At 37.8% G+C, this 18,709-nt stretch overlaps 1 protein-coding gene across 1 annotated transcript in view; it reads left to right on the top strand.

Annotated features, from left to right (window-relative positions):
* EYS (eyes shut homolog) overlaps positions 1-18,709 on the top strand; it is a 939,662-nt gene that overhangs the window by 517,872 nt on the left and 403,081 nt on the right. The window contains exons 29-30 of the mRNA XM_059831070.1: positions 12,564-12,688; positions 16,886-17,010. Of these exons, the coding sequence (XP_059687053.1) occupies positions 12,564-12,688; positions 16,886-17,010 (250 nt within the window). The remainder of the gene's footprint in view (positions 1-12,563; positions 12,689-16,885; positions 17,011-18,709) is intronic.

Below are 18,709 nucleotides of genomic sequence, written 5' to 3' on the forward strand. Positions count from 1 at the left end.
AAAGCAATAGAACATTTATTTTTTTTTAAATATAGCATACATGTGCATATCTGCTCCATCATAACCAGCATCCGAAATCTTCAGAACAGATGGATGACCAGAGAGCAGATAATTCGCTTTGATGCAATACCTTCACTTTTCAGTTTTCCATAAGGAATTACTGCATCTGAGCTTAACGTGATAAAAGTTCAAAATCTTCAGCTGGTGAAACGTGTGGGACCATTTCCACCAAGATAAGCTCATTATGTGACCTGTCCAGCACCCAAATTTTTAGTATTACTTGAAGGCCTTGGTAAAACTCACTATGAAAGTTGTTTGAAATGCATGATGCAAAGCTTAGAATAGTGAAATATCTGGAAGAAAGGTTTCTCAGCTGAAGTGATTTGCCTATAGAAGTTAATTCTAAAGCAATGAGGTGCTTGGTCATTGTTAGATAATTATAAAAGCTTCCTCTCTGAATTCTGTATCAGGTTCACAGTAACATCCCCATAGCTATTAATCTCACTTTCAAAAAAGTGAGACTTCTGGAGGGCAGACTTTGACCTGTTCAGGACACTGGTAGAGAGGGTCCCTTGGGAGACGGTCCTGAAGGGCAAAGGCGCCCAGGAAGGCTGGACCTTCTTCAAGAAGGAAATTGTGAAGGCACAGGAGCAGGCAGTCCCCATATGCCATAAGAAGAGCCGGCGGGGAAGATGACCAGTCTGGCTGAATAAGGAGCTTTTGCTGAGACTCAGGGGAAAAAAGGGAATTTATCACCTTTGGAAGAAGGGGCAGGCAACTAAAGAAGAGTACAAGGACCTTGTTAGGTCATGCAGAGAGGGAATTAGAAAGGCGAAAGCCCAGCTAGAGCTCAATCTGGCCACGGTCGTGACGGATAACAAAAAATGTTTTTACAAATACATTAACAACAAAAAGAGAGCCAAGGAGAATCTCCATCCTTTACTGGATGCGGCGGGGAACATTGTCACGAAGGATGAGGAAAAGGCTGAGGTACTTAATGTCTTCTTTGCCTCAGTCTTTAATAGCCAGACCAGGTATCCTCAGGCAATTCAGCTCCCTGAGCTGGAAGACAAAGATGGAGAGCAAAATAAACTCTCCATGATCCAGGAGGAAGCAGTTAACGACCTGCTATGCCACCTGGACACCCACAAGTCTATGGGGCCTGATGGCATCCACCCAAGGGTGCTGAGGGAGCTGGCGGAGGAGCTTGCCAAGCCGCTTTCCATCATTTATGAACAGTCCTGGTTAACGGGGGAGGTCCCAGATGACTGCAGGCTTGCCAATGTGACGCCCATCTACAAGAAAGGTCGGAAGGAGTATCCAGGGAACTACAGGCCTGTCAGCATGACCTCGGTGCCGGGGAAGATTATGGAGAGGTTCATCTTGAGGGCGCTCACGGGACACCTGCAGGACAACCAAGGGATCAGGCCCAGCCAGCACAGGTTCATGAGAGGCAGGTCCTGCTTGACCAACCTGATCTCCTTCTATGACCAGGTGACCCGCCTACGGGATGAGGGAAAGGCTGTTGATGTTGTCTACCTGGACTTCAGTAAAGCCTTTGACACTGTTCCCCACAGTATTCTCCTGGAGAAGCTGGCGGCCCGTGGTTTAGACAGGTGCACTCTTCGCTGGGTTAAAAACTGGCTGGATGGCCGAGCCCAGAGAGTCGTGATGAATGGAGTGAAATCCAGCTGGCGGCCGGTCACAAGTGGAGTCCCCCAGGGCTCAGTTTTGGGACCAGTCTTGTTTAATATCTTTATCGATGATCTGGATGAGGGGATAGAGTGCACCCTCAGCAAGTTTGCAGATGACACCAAGTTGGGTGGGAGTGTTGATCTGCTCGAGGGTAGGAAGGCTCTGCAGAGGGATCTGGACAGGCTGGATCGATGGGCCAAGGCCAAGTGTATGCGGTTCAACAAGGCCGAGTGCGGAGTCCTACACTTGGGTCACAACAACCCCAGGCAACGCTACAGGCTTGGGGAAGAGTGGCTGGAAAGCTGCCCTGCAGAAAAGGACCTGGGGGTGTTGATTGACAGCCGGCTGAAGATGAGCCAGCAGTGAGCCCAGGTGGCCAAGAAGGCCAACGGCATCCTGGCCTGTATCAGAAATAGTGTGGCCAGCAGGAGCAGGGAGGTGATGGTGCCCCTGTACTCGGCGCTGGTGAGGCCGCATCTCGAATACTGTGTTCAGTTTTTGGGCCCCTCACTACAAGAAGGACATTGAGGTGCTGGAGCGTGTCCAGAGAAGGGTGACGAAGCTGGTGAGGGGTCTGGAGCACAAGTCTTATGAGGAGCAGCTCAGGGAACTGGGATTGTTCTGTCTGGAGAAGAGGAGGCTAAGGGGAGACCTCATCGCTCTCTGCAACTACCTGAAAGGAGGTTGCAGAGAGGTGGGTGTTGGCCTCTTCTCCCAAGTGATGTGTGATAGGACAAGAGGAAATGGCCTCAAGTTGCGCCAGGGGAGATATGGTTTGGATATTAGGAAATCTTTCTTTACTGAGAGAATGGTGACACAATGGAATAGACTGCCCAGGGAGGTGGTGGAGACACCCTTCCTGGAGGTATTCAAGGAAGGTGTGGATGTGGCATTGTGGGATGTGGCTTGATGGGCATGGTGCTGTGTGGTGTGGGTCTGGTGGTTTTTTTTTTGGTTTGTTGTTTTTTTTTTAATGGTTGGACTTGATCTTACAGGTCTTTTCCAACCTTAGTGATTCTGTGATTCTGTGAAAAGATTCTACTGCCAATAGTTTTTTATTTGAATCGAATTAATGTTACAGTCATGAACGGTCAAACGATTTAAGAGAAGCAAGGATTATGGGGTGAGACAAATAAAACAGAATCAATTGATTTAAGATACAAACTTTCTTTGCAAATACTACCTTTTTCAGATGGGTTGTGATGTTGTGTCAATGGGCAGGAGTAAACAGATCTAATGGTTCACACAAATTTTCTTGACCATTTCTTTTAACATCAACTATGCCATTGTGAGAAATAGAAGGAAAAAAATCACACCAAAACCATTGCCACCAGAGGATGCTACTTTGCATTGTCTCATAAAGTATATATTTTTTTTTGGTAGATAATATGCTTAGAGTACAGATCAGTTCATGAAGAAATTCGTATTATATTACTGTTTTCTGAGATGGGTTCCTTAGCAACGTTCTGGCAAGCTCTGAAGAGGCCTGGTCTCTGTCTTAACTACTGTAAATAGAATTAATTCTTGAGGTAGGGAAATCAATTGAGAATTTCAGTAGTTATGTAGAAACCTCTGGAAAAGCGTATAGGTTTGTGGTGGGTTGAAGTTGGCTGGCTGCCGGATGCCCACTCAGCTGCTCTCTGATTCCCTCTTCTCGAAAGGATGGGGGAAGAAAAGAAGATGGAAAACCTCAGGGGTCTAAATAAACTCAAGAAGACCACTGGCAAACAGATTTGACTTGAGGATAATTAAATTTATTGCCAATTTAAATTAGAATAGGACAGTGAGAAACAAAGACAAAAACTAAAACACCTTCCCCCCCAGCCCCCCAACCCTTTTTCCCAGGCTTAACTTCACTCCTTTGTTCCTGACTCCTCTACCTCCTTCTTCTTCCCCCGAGTGGTGCAAGGGTAATGAGGAATGGGGAGTTGCGGTCATTCATTGTATAATCTGATGACAGTACTTCATGTATACATTCATTTATGAGGCAACTTTTTTTTTTTACATGTGTATTAAGGCAATACAGATAATGTATAGGTAGATGTGTAAAATAAGAGAAAAAAACACACAGAAATTAGAGTTTCAAACTTTCAAACAGTTAAGTTTGAAAGAAATAAAAAGATCTGAACATTCAAAACTTTGTAAACATCACACTGTAACTTGCAAATGAAATAGTAGATTTCATTTTTCAAAGTAATATTGGTAGGCTCAGGATTTTGGCTTGCCCTTGTATTTCTTGAGAAATAATAATATCAGTTGAATAAAATAATATTTGTCTTTTTTATTTTGTCTGTGAATAATCCTACTTAAAAAGGCAAAAATGACACATTGGTTTCCAGTAAATTGGAACTTATGATCCAAAAGGTTGGCTGTTAGAGAGTGAAGTATGATAATAACTGCAAATTTATTTGGCACCATAGATGAATTTTCCCAGTAAATTTTTAAAGCTTTAAGAAATCATGTGGTAATGATAAGTATATTGAAAATTAATCAGTGCCCTTCCTCATTTTTTCTTTGAAATTAAAATGGTCCTGCAGAAGTTTGTTGTGTTAATACTGCTTCAGGAAGGTCATGCCTCTGTAGTGGCATGTAGTAAGGGTCATCGATTTCACAGAAAAAGTCTCTAATAATCCTGAAGGTGGTTGAATTATCTAGTTTTCCTTGCCCTTCCTTTTTTCCTTTCCAAGCTGACATATGAGCATCGATTAAATGAATGATAAGGTCCATGTTTGATCGATTTTTCACTTTTTTAATTTAGAAGGTAAAACTTTCTATCACATTTGAAGTTGAGAATTATGGTTGAGATAATAGAGGTCTGATTCCAGTGGAAGTTAAAAAGGAAAAAGTTGCTCGCAAATGTCAAGGCACCTTGTGGTACAAGATGATTAAAACTAAACTGTTTGCAATATGAATCCCAAGGTGCTGCTATATCTCAGCTTCCATGACATTTAGCCAGTGACTTTTCATAGCTTGTTAATAATGTATAGCAATCCCAGTGTAAATTTGCAGTGACAGAGATGGTCTGTTACAGTAGAGCAGTTAACTAGATTTATTTTGGACAGAAAATGCAGATTTGAAAAAGAAAAAAATCATGACTAATATCAAAAGAGATTGCACATTTACAAGACTATTTTACTGAAGACAGTTGCTCAGGAGAGATGCTTTTCACATTGATCTATTATTCTGTCCAAAGTCCTAATTACCTAACCAAGAGATATTAACACAACATTACCCCACTCATCAAGGTTAACACTCATGAAGAAAAATTGATGTCCCAAACAAATTTCATAGTGTGGATTGGTCCATAAAGTTCATTGATTTTACCAGGTTGAATGAGTCACATAGGCAGGTAAAGGTTGCAGCATAAATGCTCTCTTATAAGTACAATTGCTGTTAATCATTGCTCCCAGATAAACCTAATAAACTTCTGTGTTGTAGAAACCATGTTTTTTTCTGAACCTTATATCTCACAGATACACAAATTATTCATAAACTGTGAAAGGTTACAAGGCAGATGAAGAAAGAGAGGGAGAGAGGAGGAAAAGGGTACAGATAAAAAATAGACTCAAAGAACGGTGAGGTACAAAAAAACCTCAAAGAGCAATGAGTTACAACAGGACATGAATTAGAGTTGTAGGGAAAAATTTGGCTGACATTTGGGTTCTTGCAGATTTTCTCTGAGGCTGAAAGTTTACTTACATAGAAGAAATGTTACTGTAACTGCAGCTATAATTGTCACAGATCAAAATCCTTCATTTAATTCTCTTAATAAGTCATGAATCAATCACTTTGGAATTGTTTTAAATATAGTATTAGGTGTAGTAGAAATGTTTGCATACCAGTAGGCCTTAGAATGCAGAATTAGCATGAAGTAAAACTTTGACAAGTTACCACTGCTGCTTTTTTACAGGAGTTGTTTTACGTAGGACATCTTGGGCTTTTATTGAAAACTTCATCTTGGAGTTGAAGTCTCTTATTGATTTACTCACTTTTTATATGGAAATGTGTCAGCAAAAAAATACAGATGTTTCGGCAACCCCAAAATTGTTATTGCAAAATTATGGTTAGGCTTGAATAACCTCACTTCTGCATAAAACACTTGAACAACTCTGCAAAGTTCCCTTACCCATTCTCTGATGAATCTTTCCAGTATTGATATAAATATGGTATTTCTAATTTGTGTAGAAACAGTTGTATATTTTTTATTTGTTTAAATAACTGCAAGGGTTTTTTAAAACAAAACCTTATGTACTTATTATATAACAAGCTAGTAAAATAACTTAGCTTCTTATTTAGCATCATTTTCAGGAGCAGAGCAATTGTGGGGATGTTTCATATTTTTCTACAGTTAGTGTTTTGATCGATAATCATTTATACAAGAGGCTGTAGACAGCTGAGTTTATGCTGAAGTGTGAGGAACTTAGGAAATAAGCAGACATTCAGACAGATCTTTGCTCAGCTGTGTTCGATTCATTAATAGATTCCTTTGCTGCTCTTTTAGTTTTAATCTCAAAAAAGAGATTGTTGCTTTGATGTGGAAACACTGATGTTCTTAGGTTCGATCTGACAAGCTCTGAACTAATGGAAAAATAACCAGTTCATTCTCCCAGTGTAAGTTCTGTGAATTCATTACAGGAAGTGTGTGTTTCTACCATATTATTGATTGATAAATCATAATGTCTAACTTAAAAAAAATACATTTAAGGTATCCATATATTTTTTTTATTTGGTAATTTTCCCGCTGCATTTGCTATTTTAAGTATTTTATTTGATATAATGAGGATCAAGAGTGCAGACCTGGGATCAGTCTCATATGTGCAGCAGCTGCTGCATTGATTGTTAAATGCTGTATATAAAGCAAGGATTTTTCTTATTGCTAACAATTAGTTTCTTTCTGATCAACTCTTTAGCCAGCCTTGGGGTAGGATGTCTGCAATGCTGTGAGACAGGGCTACTTAAATCAGGTAGATGGCATTTCATCTGACCTTTGATTGCTAAAATATCAATAATGTTACAATTTCATGTAGTTCTGTAAATCTATCAATTTTATAGTATTAGATGCTTAAATTGTGGTTTAAGATTACTAAATCTGTGAATGTTTCTTAGGGCCTGATTCATTTTTCCTAAGTAGATCAGCCAAGTGCATATAGGCAACACCCTATTAACTCCACTGTCTTTCTGCATTTATATAACTCTCTTAGGTTAAAAGGTCAATTCTTCATTATATTAATGCCCTTAGACAGCTAAGTCCTCATCCTGAATGAATCATCTTTCTTTTAGCCTGAACTGTGTGGCTAGGCCAGCTTCAAGTTGCAAATTGCTTTTATACTGAGTCCATTACAGTCCCATTCTCCAGCCCCTTTCCTGCCTGTTCCCTGATTCTGTATAATGGCTCACTTGCTCAGTTTAAATGTCCTAGCTGCTTTTTGAAAAAAGACCTTCAGTATTCCCTCCACTGTTACTGAATTGAAGTACCACAAAGCCCTGTGAGGCGAGAACAAACAGCAGTTTCTATCAACCCATAGTGAATCATAATGAAAACCATAGTGAAAATCATCTTAATAAAGCTAGAATGCTGGATCTGACAAAATAAATTTTCCCAACATAACCCTGCTATTAAGGATCCAGGCAGCAGAGATTTCTTACCGCTTTCCAACCTTCCCAGGTATCTGCAACCACTTGTGACATCAAGTATGAGTGAAAGGTACAAACCTCTGAATTTTTTTGCCAACTAGCTCGGTGAGCAAAACAATCTTCCATGTCATCAAGGCGTAACGTGACAATCTCTGTTATCTCAGCACTTTGGGGGATGGTGAGAGTGCAAAAATCATGTTGTGGAATCATCTAGTGATAACTAAGGAACCTCTCAAACTGAACATCTCAGTGGAAGCCAAATTTGAAAACTCAACTCTGATAAACACATGGCTTCTTTAGAAGAATAGGGCTGGAAATATCTCTGCTTCATCACTACACCCTACACTCTCCAGAGATGTAGGCGTACAGGCAAGGAAGAGAAAGCCTAAGGTGGACCACCACTAGTTACTGGAAAGACAGGAGACTGACACTGAGGATGAGGAAATTGGTCTTCTACAAGCACAGTCAGTCTTTGTCCCAGAGCTGTTGCTTTTTAGACTTAGAAATAGTCATGGTCCTAATGCACCATCATTAGGGCACTAGCTCTTCCTACCTTCGGATGAGCAGTGCCATGGCAACTTCATCACTCAAAGGGCAGGGCCTGACCCTTCTATTCTTTCTGTTTCTTGATAGCTTTTTCCTTTTGTCCCAAAAATATGATTTTAAAACCCATGCTTTACTTTTTAAACTTCACTTCCCTTTTCTGTTTCTTGAGTGTTCTAGTGTTTGTTGTGTTCTAGGACCACTGGGGTTTGGATCTTTGTTCAGCCTGTATTTCCCTACCCTAAGTGTTCCCAGCCTCTTGCTCTGTTGGTATTCTTGCTCTCTCTCAAATGTCCCATCTGATCTCTCTCAACAGTTATATTCAGTAAAATAATTCTTGATGAGCAAACTCATGTCTTACTTATTATCTATCTTTTCTGTGTTCATATCAGCCAACAACCCAAAGGGCAAGCATAAAGAGGAAACACCTTTAAAATGATCAGTGGACTTTGGTCCTGATTTAGGAATTTCAGCTGGGAAGTGCCTAAAATGTTATAGTTACACTTCAGGATCATTTTGACTCACAAGTTTCCTAGATGGCTTGGGATTAAGTTAGATATAAAGTATGTCTTACCAGATGGGTGGTGAAACTGGCCACTGATTCTAAACCTATGTATATATTTAAGAGGCAGCTTAGACACTTAGAGGCACGTATGCCTGCTCCTTTCACTTCTGTTCTTCGTTGTGCTACTTAATACAGGTGCTATCGAAACAGTGTTTGTCATAACCAGGGCAAATGTCCATTAGTTTCCTACAGGACCTTCAAGGTCATCTTAATAAACTCCTGCATTCATTGTAGAAGACAGAGTTTTCATTCCAGCTGAGATTAATGTGGAGTGAGGAAAGACTGCAAAATTGAAAGTTTGCAAGTATCATTACATCACAATTTGAAGTTAATGTCAGATGCAGGTTGAAAACTGAAAAGAGCTGGGTCCCACAGACACATAGGAGATTTAATGTTGACTAGTTGGCCATGTTTTTATTGAAGAAGGAAATTAACTGTCATCTTGTACACCACGCAAATCCTCAGCTAAGCATTTTGCTGAGATGCTTATTTCCATCTCTGTTCTTCACTGCAGTGTAAAAGTACTAAAGTTACATTCTTCTGTTTCAAATCCATCCAATTCAATAGAATCCGTCTTTTGTTCATCTGTTGCATTGACATATGCCCAAATTAAGATGATCACTCCTGGTAATGATTGATATAATGGTACAACAGAAAAGTGGCTATATTTGCACCATGTTATCTCAGCATTTTATATGAGAGAAAAAAGCTGTGGAGAATGACAGAAAAGAGGAAGATCTTTGCTGTCATCCCTGTAAAGTGGTCATAATTAAATTTTGAATGCATTATTCTTAAAGAAAATGAGCAGTATTTTTCTGCTGCCTTTCAATACTGAACTGTTGATCTTACAATGATACCTTTGTAAGTTTAAAAGCTCAGCCTTCACAGTGTATTAGCTTTCTTTATCAGATAAGCTTTAAGAGTTATTTGCTGCTAAACCTAGATACGCCTTTACTCATAAAGGCATATTTTTTTTTTTTTTTTATTAAATGGTAATCAATGAATAAGATTTGCAGTATTCATACCTTGATACGAAAGCTATCTAAAAGCCCCTGTGTTTCATTTGCAGAATCGTTGTATTCCAAGCACCACATACAAGTGTGTTCCAAAGTATTTGAGTTAGGTTTAATGCCATTTATAGCACAAGAAGTGCTTTCTCTATCTACTTACACTTTCTAATGTCAGTTGTACATAAATTCTATTGTTTCTGTCCCTCCTAATGCTCAAACAGAAATGAGAGAAGGGAGGTAAGAATGTGCAGAGGCAGAACAGAAATACAAATTTATAAAAAAAGGAGTAAGAATGAAAGAAGGTGAGGGTGAACAAAAATTTAAGAAATTATTGAAGTGCTTGTCATATCATCAGAAGTGTTAACTTCATTAACACTCTTAATAAAGCATACAATTCATTGCAATTTTGGGAAATTTGGGAAAGCTGCTGACATTAAGGTGTTATTTTATGTCTTGCAAACACTTGCCAGTAACATGCTTGCTGCTAGTTCATAATTAGTCAGAATCATTTAGTTAATAGAGTGCCTGCCTCTGCAGTCATGAAGCATCATTTATATCTAATCATGCTATCTGAACACAAGCAAACTGAACACTGTGGTATAGTAGCATTTACAAAAAATAAAACACATCAGCATGTGAAATATTTGCAGTATTCTTAAATATTCTTTAAGTTGAATGATTGTCTGACTTAGGAAAAAAGGTACCTTGTGCAAATTGATGTATGTGGGATTTGATTTACTGGATATCTAAGTGCTTTCATGGGTTTATGTTTTCTACCTAAATTTCAGTTTGAAGGCAAAGTCATATTTTTTATCACTTTTATTTTTGATGGTGCCACCATCACGCTATATGGTATTATACACTTAATAAATATTTGGAAAGTTTACGGTACAAAATAGATTATTTTACCAAACATTTATACATATATATATATATTTAACATTACCACTCCATTTTTCTACCTCAGTGTCTGTAGACTTAGGCCCATGGCTATATAGTTTGTGTCTCTGAAGTCTCAAGGCTTTGTAGAGCCCTGAGTCTCTGAAGTCTCAAGACTTGCTTAGTAGAAAATCATCCAAAGCTCATCCAAGATGTATCCTGTGATATGAAGCTGATGCCATTCTATTGATTCTCTACATTGGAGTTACATCAACTTGCTCCACTAGTCACTCTTGCTCCAACTGGTTATGACCACAATAACTCTGTAAACTGCTCTTGTCTTTACTGAGATCTACTCTTCAGCAAGTACACACATCATATATAAAAATGTGCCCACTTGAAGCTGCCAACAGGAGAGTCTTAAAAAGACCTTTAAGATTTTCTTCAATGTTTTGAGTTTTACAGACTAAAATGTCAAGCCCACTCACCTTAGATACACATAGTTATAGCTATTATGTCCAGAATTTTTACATAATGTGTGTTTCTTCCAGTTTATGCTGTAACCACATTTTTATTTTTTTGAGTGAATTGCCAATAAGCGCACCAAAGTATAAAGTTGAAGTGAAATGGATTTTAAACTGTCCCAGTTTTCTCTGTGTCTAGTTGCCTTTTTTACCAGCAGAATATTCTTTCCATTATTTTATAGGCGTTCGTCCTTCTGGTCCTCCTCCCCATATCTGTGAGAAGTCATTCCCTTTAATTTTTTTTTTTTTGCTTTTCTTTTTTTTAATATGCTGTGTTGCCAGTGGAAAGACAAAGATATCTGCAGAAAATTGTTTAAGCTTTCAGTGAACAGAATCATCCTCTGCACCCCTTATTCCACTGATTATAGGAGAATCCTAGGGTTATTACAGTTAGGTGTGTGGGGTTATGTGGGGTGAATCTGGTTCTAAATCCTAGGCTTTCATGTTTGCCAATAGGATTAAAGGCCAAACTATATCTTCTCATCATCTGTAGTTGCTGTAGACATTGGAAAATATGTTCTGCTGTCATTGTCTTGGTAGATTCCAAATTCCCATTACGCAAAGTGTATTCTATATAAAATGAAATATATATGTTCTAATAGTCAAGGCAGAAATAAACCAAAACATAATTACCAATACATAGCATAATGATCCTTCAGGAAGCATTACACATACCTGTTCCGTGGTCCATCGTCCTTCTCCTTTGCTTCAGGATCTGGAAAGCTAAGGTAGTCACTGCAGATACTTCATTCTAATGATGTGTTTTGTATTCACACAATGTAGCACCTTGAGAGGTGACATGACTATTCTAATTTACTCAAAGGTAATTTGTTGATGTACTCATCGTCCTCTAAGTGGGGCATAAAGTTTTATGCTCTTCATTAGAGCCAAGACAACATACAAGATGTGCACCACCCGTTTGCTAACAGGAGTTTTTTAATACACTGCTTCATGGGAAATATATCCAGGTACAACACATCACAAAAGAGTAGATGTTGTAAATATCTTTATGGGACTCTTTTGCAGAATGTATTTGAGTATATCTGTAAATCTGTGCATATTTATGCAAGGATGTGTCTCAATAATGAGATTAGTAAGATTTCTGAGCTTCATTAGAGGTCTTGTGAGTCTCTTTGGGTCAGTTGCACAGCTGTGTGTTGAAATCATACAGAAGTATTTTGGTATTAATGATTACATAGGATTTACAAACAGAAAAATACAGAAGAGTTTTTTTCAAGATGACCAGTATTTGATAACTAGAATGATAATGAAAGCATGGTTCCTGAAGGTTAGCTTTTATGCTGTAGTTACTTTTAATGGTGCACCGTTTCTCAACAAGCAGTTTTCCAAACATAGACTGCAGTTACTTAGCTAAGTAAACTATTTTAGTAGACAGTCTCCCAAGAGTACATTAAGAAAGGTTTGTACTCATCTTGTTAGAACAAGTAAACTGTAGTTGAGACTGTTAGGTTTGATTATGATCCAGATGTGAAATTTGTGGATGGGTTTTGCTGTCATAAATCCCCTAAAAGATCACCATGGATTACAATGTGAAACTTGGAAGAGTTACAGTAAAATACTCCTTAAAACAGAAAGGAATATATGAGATTGTGTCTTGTTAATGACATACTTTATACAAATTGTTTCCACACAAAGTATGCTTTGCATGTTGGTTATGCATAGTATAACACTTTGGAATGTTGTTTGCTTCAGGTGTCTTGCTGGATTTTCTGGACAGTTTTGTGAAATAGAAGTTAATGAGTGTAATTCATCACCTTGTCTACATGGCTCAACCTGTGAAGATCATATCAATGGATACACTTGTAATTGTCAACAAGGTAACTGGCATCTGACAGAACAATCTTAAACAATGATAGTTTTGAATTACCAGTGTTACTACTGAGAAAATTGGTAGATTATATCAAGCTCTTTGTTTGTATGTAACCTATAAGGTGCAAAAAGACGATCTCTTTGACAAGCTTTTTGAATGAAATCCAAAGAGAATTAACTAGTCTAATAAGCATGTTAGAAAGACTTAAAACTAAAACCAGCTCATTAAGTAAGTCTGAAGAATTATCTACAGCTTCATTTATTATGTATGATTTTTACTAATATAATTTACTGACCAAGCAGTCAAATAAGCACTGTATAGCAACTAGATAATTTAACTAGCTACAGAACGAGATTGACTGAAAAGAAATTCTGAACATTTTAACTAACATTTATTATTATTATTGTTGTTGTTGTCACACATACCCATGCTTAGGTCTGCTGGCTGAGATGAAAAGAAATTTTCTGAATAACTATAAATAGAATGAAAACAAGAACTGTCTAAAAAAAGTGGGAGCTGCTTTCATATGCTAACATAGTTCAATTTAAACTGGTCTTGTGACTTAGGAAAGTGTAAGGGTTTAGTACTTATACAAAAGCAAAGGTGACAATCAGCCTGCATTGTCTCGCAACACAAATTTAATCTGTTCAGGACTACTCACTGTCTCCTGTCATGTCTGTTAACAAAGAGCCTTTTGTCAACATAAGTAAGGTATAAATAACTGCCTTGAAGCATACTGGTCCATAATTCAGTTACTCTTAATTTAAGATTTATACCTACCTCCCGAAACTTTAATTTTTCAGGTAAAGTCTATTGTTTCCTATTGTACTGACCTGCGCTGCTGAATACTTTCTTTGATGGTACTGATCCAAGATTTCTTAGTGATTATTTTAGAGATTATTTAAATATATTCTGGAAAATGAATATTCTATTCACCCATGATATCTTCATACATCTGAATCTGCTTATTCACTTTGTAATGAGGTATGTTCACCTTCTTGGTTTCCATTTACAAGCAATAAGATCTTGCTAAACTCTCTTGAAGTCAAGTGACCATATATGTATTACACAAAACTTTTCTGCAGTCTTTCTATCTATCTGTTCATATAATTTTTATACAGATTTATATCCATGCTTGTTCTTCATTAAAAAGAAAACACATAACGAATTGAATATTAATAACATCAGATTTTATTTTACATATTTTTTTTCATTCTGAAGTGTCCCTAGTGCAGTTTACAAAACTATATGCAACAGATTTAAAAAATAAAAAAAAACTATGGTAGTTACTGAAGCAAGAGTGTGTGTGTGCGCGCGCCCACGCGCGTAATGAGAGTCAATATGGACAGTTGATTAATTTGTTGAATCAGTACCAAGGAATGATAATCTAATACATAAGACTTAAATGGAAGTATCTTAGGAGCCTAATTAATTTTAGGCCTAACTTGCTAACAGATTAATATTTTTATAGCAACTTTTTTTATGTCTAAGAGATACTCAATAATCCAGAAAGACACTATACTCCTGATGTATGAACCACTGAGTGAAAAATTTCTGGACTTTGCCATACAGAGGGTCAGAATTCATGATCATAACTGTCCCTTCTGATCTTAAAAGTCTGAGTCATGACCTATCTTCACTACTATATATCTTTTTTCTTCTCAGCACAATTACACAATGGAAATTCCACGTGGAGGAATTGTATGTCCCCTCAGTCTACCTGGTACTGCATATGGCCATATACCACTTCACCAATACAGATGACTTAAAAACTTAAAAGATATATATTTTTTTATCATTACAGTGCCTCACACAGAATACATTGTCATATTCAAAATTTTTCTCCTTATTTTTAAAACTAGTAATACTTTAAATACATTTGAATGTAGACTTTTAAAAATTGCTTGCCAGACAAGGACTGTAACTGCTGTCTCCACTATACGTGGAAATGCTTGGTATAAGTAGAAGAAGGTTCTCTGGGGCCTTGGAGCTCACTCCTGCTGCAAACATATTTTAAACACCTTCCAACCCAAGTGTAAACTGCCCTCCTTTTACATTTCTTTTAATAATAGTATTCATTAGTAGGGGTGAAAGATCTCTACATTTTTTTTCTGCCAGGAAAAGGCACAGTGAAGGGACCACATGCATTAGGTATATGTGTCATGGTTACATATCTTGGGTTTTTTAATAAATGTGGTATTTTCAAATGTTATTTGAGTCTCTGAAACAGCTGAAGAGATAAGGTTACAATTCGGAAAAGGAGTGAATTTGAAGAGGCAAGGGAACCTTTGGGAGGAATAGCTTTTTGGAAAGCTGCACAACTGAAGAAAGGGATTAGAAGATAAAGAAAAAATATCTTCCAAAGACAGAAAGTCAAGATACTTGGAACAAATCTGCTTTTGTTGCAGGCTACTACTATTCACATATGATAGGTCTTGGATTTCTCTGCTAACCTTCACCTATAGGAATATGGAGAAGGATTGAGTATTTTTGGTAAAGGCAACTATGGGAAAGAACTTTTCACAAGGCAGAAAGTCTGAGATATCCTGCAACAGATCCACAGTTGTAATTTAATGAAACAGAAAAGTAGTGGCACGACAGAAGTAGAAACAAGGCAGGTGATTGCAGCTTTCCAAAAACCTCCAGAGAACAAAATGAAGCATGTGGTGACAGGATGTGATACCGGAAAGGGGAAATTATTTAGCTCTGACAAATCTGTTCTGTAATGGATCATGAATTTTGTCAGCTATTGTCCCAGTAGCAGGCCCCATAACCTTAGAATAATAGATGCACGTTCAGGACCTGTGGCTGCAGCTGCAGGCTGTTCAGGTGCAGAAGCAGCACAGAGAGATGTAAACTGTATTCTAACAGCATCTCAGACAGCTCAAAAGCAACAACAGCAATGGTTGGAACTAATAGCAGCCTCACAGCTGAGGTCTTTAGCTGGGGCAGGCTGCATTTGTACCAGGGCAGCTAAAGCAGGACTGGTATGTAACTGGTGGGTCTATTTGACACATGGTCTGAGGCAAATGCAGGACAGGGCCAACTAGATTTGTATCAGCTGAAGACTGCTGGGGTTTTTTTGGCTGTTGGGGTTTGTTTGTTTGTTTATTAACGGGAAAATTTAATTGGAGAAATAACAAATCTGTAATGGGTGATGGGAGTATCACAGCAGAAGGTCTGGTGTTCTTCAAGAGCTAGCCGTGTTTTACGAAATTTGTGGTTTGTATTTTGTATTGGAAGCAAATGGGCTGCTTCCAGTTCAGTTTAGCCTCCGAGGAGCAAGTTCAAGACAGGCTCAAATTACATGGCCTAAAAAACAGCTTCCAGATCAGTTTTTAGCCTCTAATTTATGGGTGTACTTAGTTGTAAAGGAGGCTTTTGTAAGAAATGCATACTAACAAAAATTCCAGTAATCTGAGTGTTGAAGTATAAGAAGATGGTATTCTGATGGTATTAAAAAACAGACCTGTATTTGCTCTGAAATTGTCCTCCACATTGATCTGGTACAGTAATCTGTCTCACAGTTTCTCTTTTAAACTTTTCCCCTTCATTTTATTTTGTGTAACTGTAACTATTTTCATCTAGTTAAACCTCCAGTTTTCCTTCCCCAGTGTTGCAATAATGCACAAATTCAAATAACAGGATTTAAAGGTCAAAAATTAAGATAGGAAATTCCATACTCTTTCAGTTTAAATTTTGGAAAAAAATATGGCTTTGGTTGCACTATGTAGATCTGGAATGAGAAAAGAGGTTTTCAGGGAGCATTTAACCCTTGCCAGTTCTTAGCCGCAAGAGAGATGACAATACAGGTAATTCTGTAGGTGAACGTAACCCATCAAGTCAGTTAATTCAGTAATGAAAGAATATATTCAGGGTTTACTCTTATTTGCTTACTTACGTCTCTACAGAAACAGAAGTCAGAAAATATTAACTTCCCTAATAGATATTCAGTAGAGTATAACTGTAAAGTCCATATAGTTTTGGTTGCATTTGTTTATTGCTGAACTATTTCTTTTATGTTTTCTACTTTGAGAAAACACAGCCCAAAATAGTTCATACCCATCCTATACTATATATTTTTATATATTTGAGGATTGATTATAGTTACCTGTAGCTTTTTTATTTTTTTGATTGGCAGTCAGTAAATGGGTGTAGATTTTAATGGGTCTTGGTTTTGGTTGTTTTTATTTTTTACTGACAGGATGGGAAGGCCTCCATTGTGAGCTGGATGTTGACGAGTGCATATCCAACCCCTGCATACATGGCATCTGTGTTCAGAAGGACCCCAGCTTTGGTTATGCCTGTTTTTGCAAGCCTGGATTTGTGGTGAGATGCTGACATTCTTTATTCTCCTTCCCTTAACCCGACTATTCGTTGTTGCACAGAAAATACTGTATGTAATCCCTTTCCTTTTTAACCTCACACAGATAAAACCCGGCCTTGCTGAAAAAGACAATATTTTGTTAACTGTTCTTTGTTTATTTTGTTTGTTTTACTAACAGAAGCTCTAATATTCCAGAGAAATAGCTACCTAATATCCACAAAAAGTGGAAAGTGTGAGTGTGTATAATGACTTTGTCAGTCATCAGAGTACATTAGTATTTTTCAACACTAATTAATATTTTTTTACATACCAATTAGTATATTTATTTCACATACCAATTAATATTTGTACATACTATTAAATTGTTTTTATCTCAACCCATGAGTTTTACCTTTCCTCGATTCTCTCCCCCATCCCAATGCAGGGGAGTGAGCGAGCAGCTGTGTGGTGCTTAGTTGCTGGCTAGGGTTAAACCACAACAGTGTGGCATAAACATGGCACCAGATAATGGAAGCCTTTATAGGTTACCTTTATAGGTAACTGAAACTGTCATATTTTCAGCAAGTTTACATCCACTTCCAGAATAAGAGGTTATAAGTTCCCTGAGTCTGCATCCATATTCCACAATCCAAAATGTGGAAAAAGGATTCAATGTAACCTCGTTAGCCTCAATATAACCGTAAGTCTTTCCCACCCTCAGGACTCACTATATCTGAAACCAGCAGTGGGAAGGTCTCCCTGCTTTTGGTTTGGTTTTTTTTTTTTTGGCTAGGCCTCACTCCTGGTGTTACTTTAAATGAGAAAAAGTAGAATATCCCTGCATTCCAGATTTAGAGACTACCAGTTCCACCAACTTCTCCATTGTTCCTCCCTTATTTGCGTACAGTGCAGAATCATCATTCTGAGATCAGTAGGTTCTTTATTTATGTAAGATATCCCTATAGGAATCCACACAGAAAGGATTGTGTGGAGGCAGAGATTTTCTCTAAATAAAGTAAACTTTTCTAAAATTCCTCTGGGGTATAATAGAGGGAGGATAAGGGTCAGTTTGAATGTGGCAGTGGATTCATATTTCACCACAGGTCAGTTCTCTGCATAACAATGTACAAATGTGGCTGAATTCTACAAGTATTGTATCTTCTGTGAAGAAAACAGAGGTGAAATGAGGAAAATTATAAAAAATTCTTTGGAGTGGATTATTTGATTCTGTGAGCTGTCCCAAGTTCTCTCCTTCACACATCAGCCGGTGCTAGAGTTAACATTTGTCCTCTTGAAAGCATAACACAAAGGCATTTTTAGTGTTGTTTTTTACAGATAGTTTAAAGCATTTAGTGTTTCAAATGGATGATGGAATAATTTAGATACACCCATGTTCATTTCAGTCAAGATCTTAATTTGTTTCAGCAAGTAGAGTAGCTTAGTAAGGTATTTTCATGAAGATGCTGGATAGCCCAATAGTTGAGTTTGGAAGAGACCTCAGGAGTCCAAATTCCTTCTCAAAGCAGGGTCAGCTACAGCAGGTTGCCCGCAACCACATCAAATTGGGTTTTGAATATCTCTAAGGATAGACTCCACAACCTCTCTCTGGGCAACCTGTTCCAGTGTTCAGTCACCCTCACAATGGAAAAGTGTTTCCTTATATTCAGAAAGACTTTACTGTATTTCAGCTTTTGCCCATTGCCCCTTGTCCTGTCAGTGGGC

The sequence above is a fragment of the Gavia stellata genome, chromosome 2, assembly GCF_030936135.1.
Source record: "Gavia stellata isolate bGavSte3 chromosome 2, bGavSte3.hap2, whole genome shotgun sequence".
Classification (NCBI taxonomy): Eukaryota; Metazoa; Chordata; class Aves; order Gaviiformes; family Gaviidae; genus Gavia; species Gavia stellata.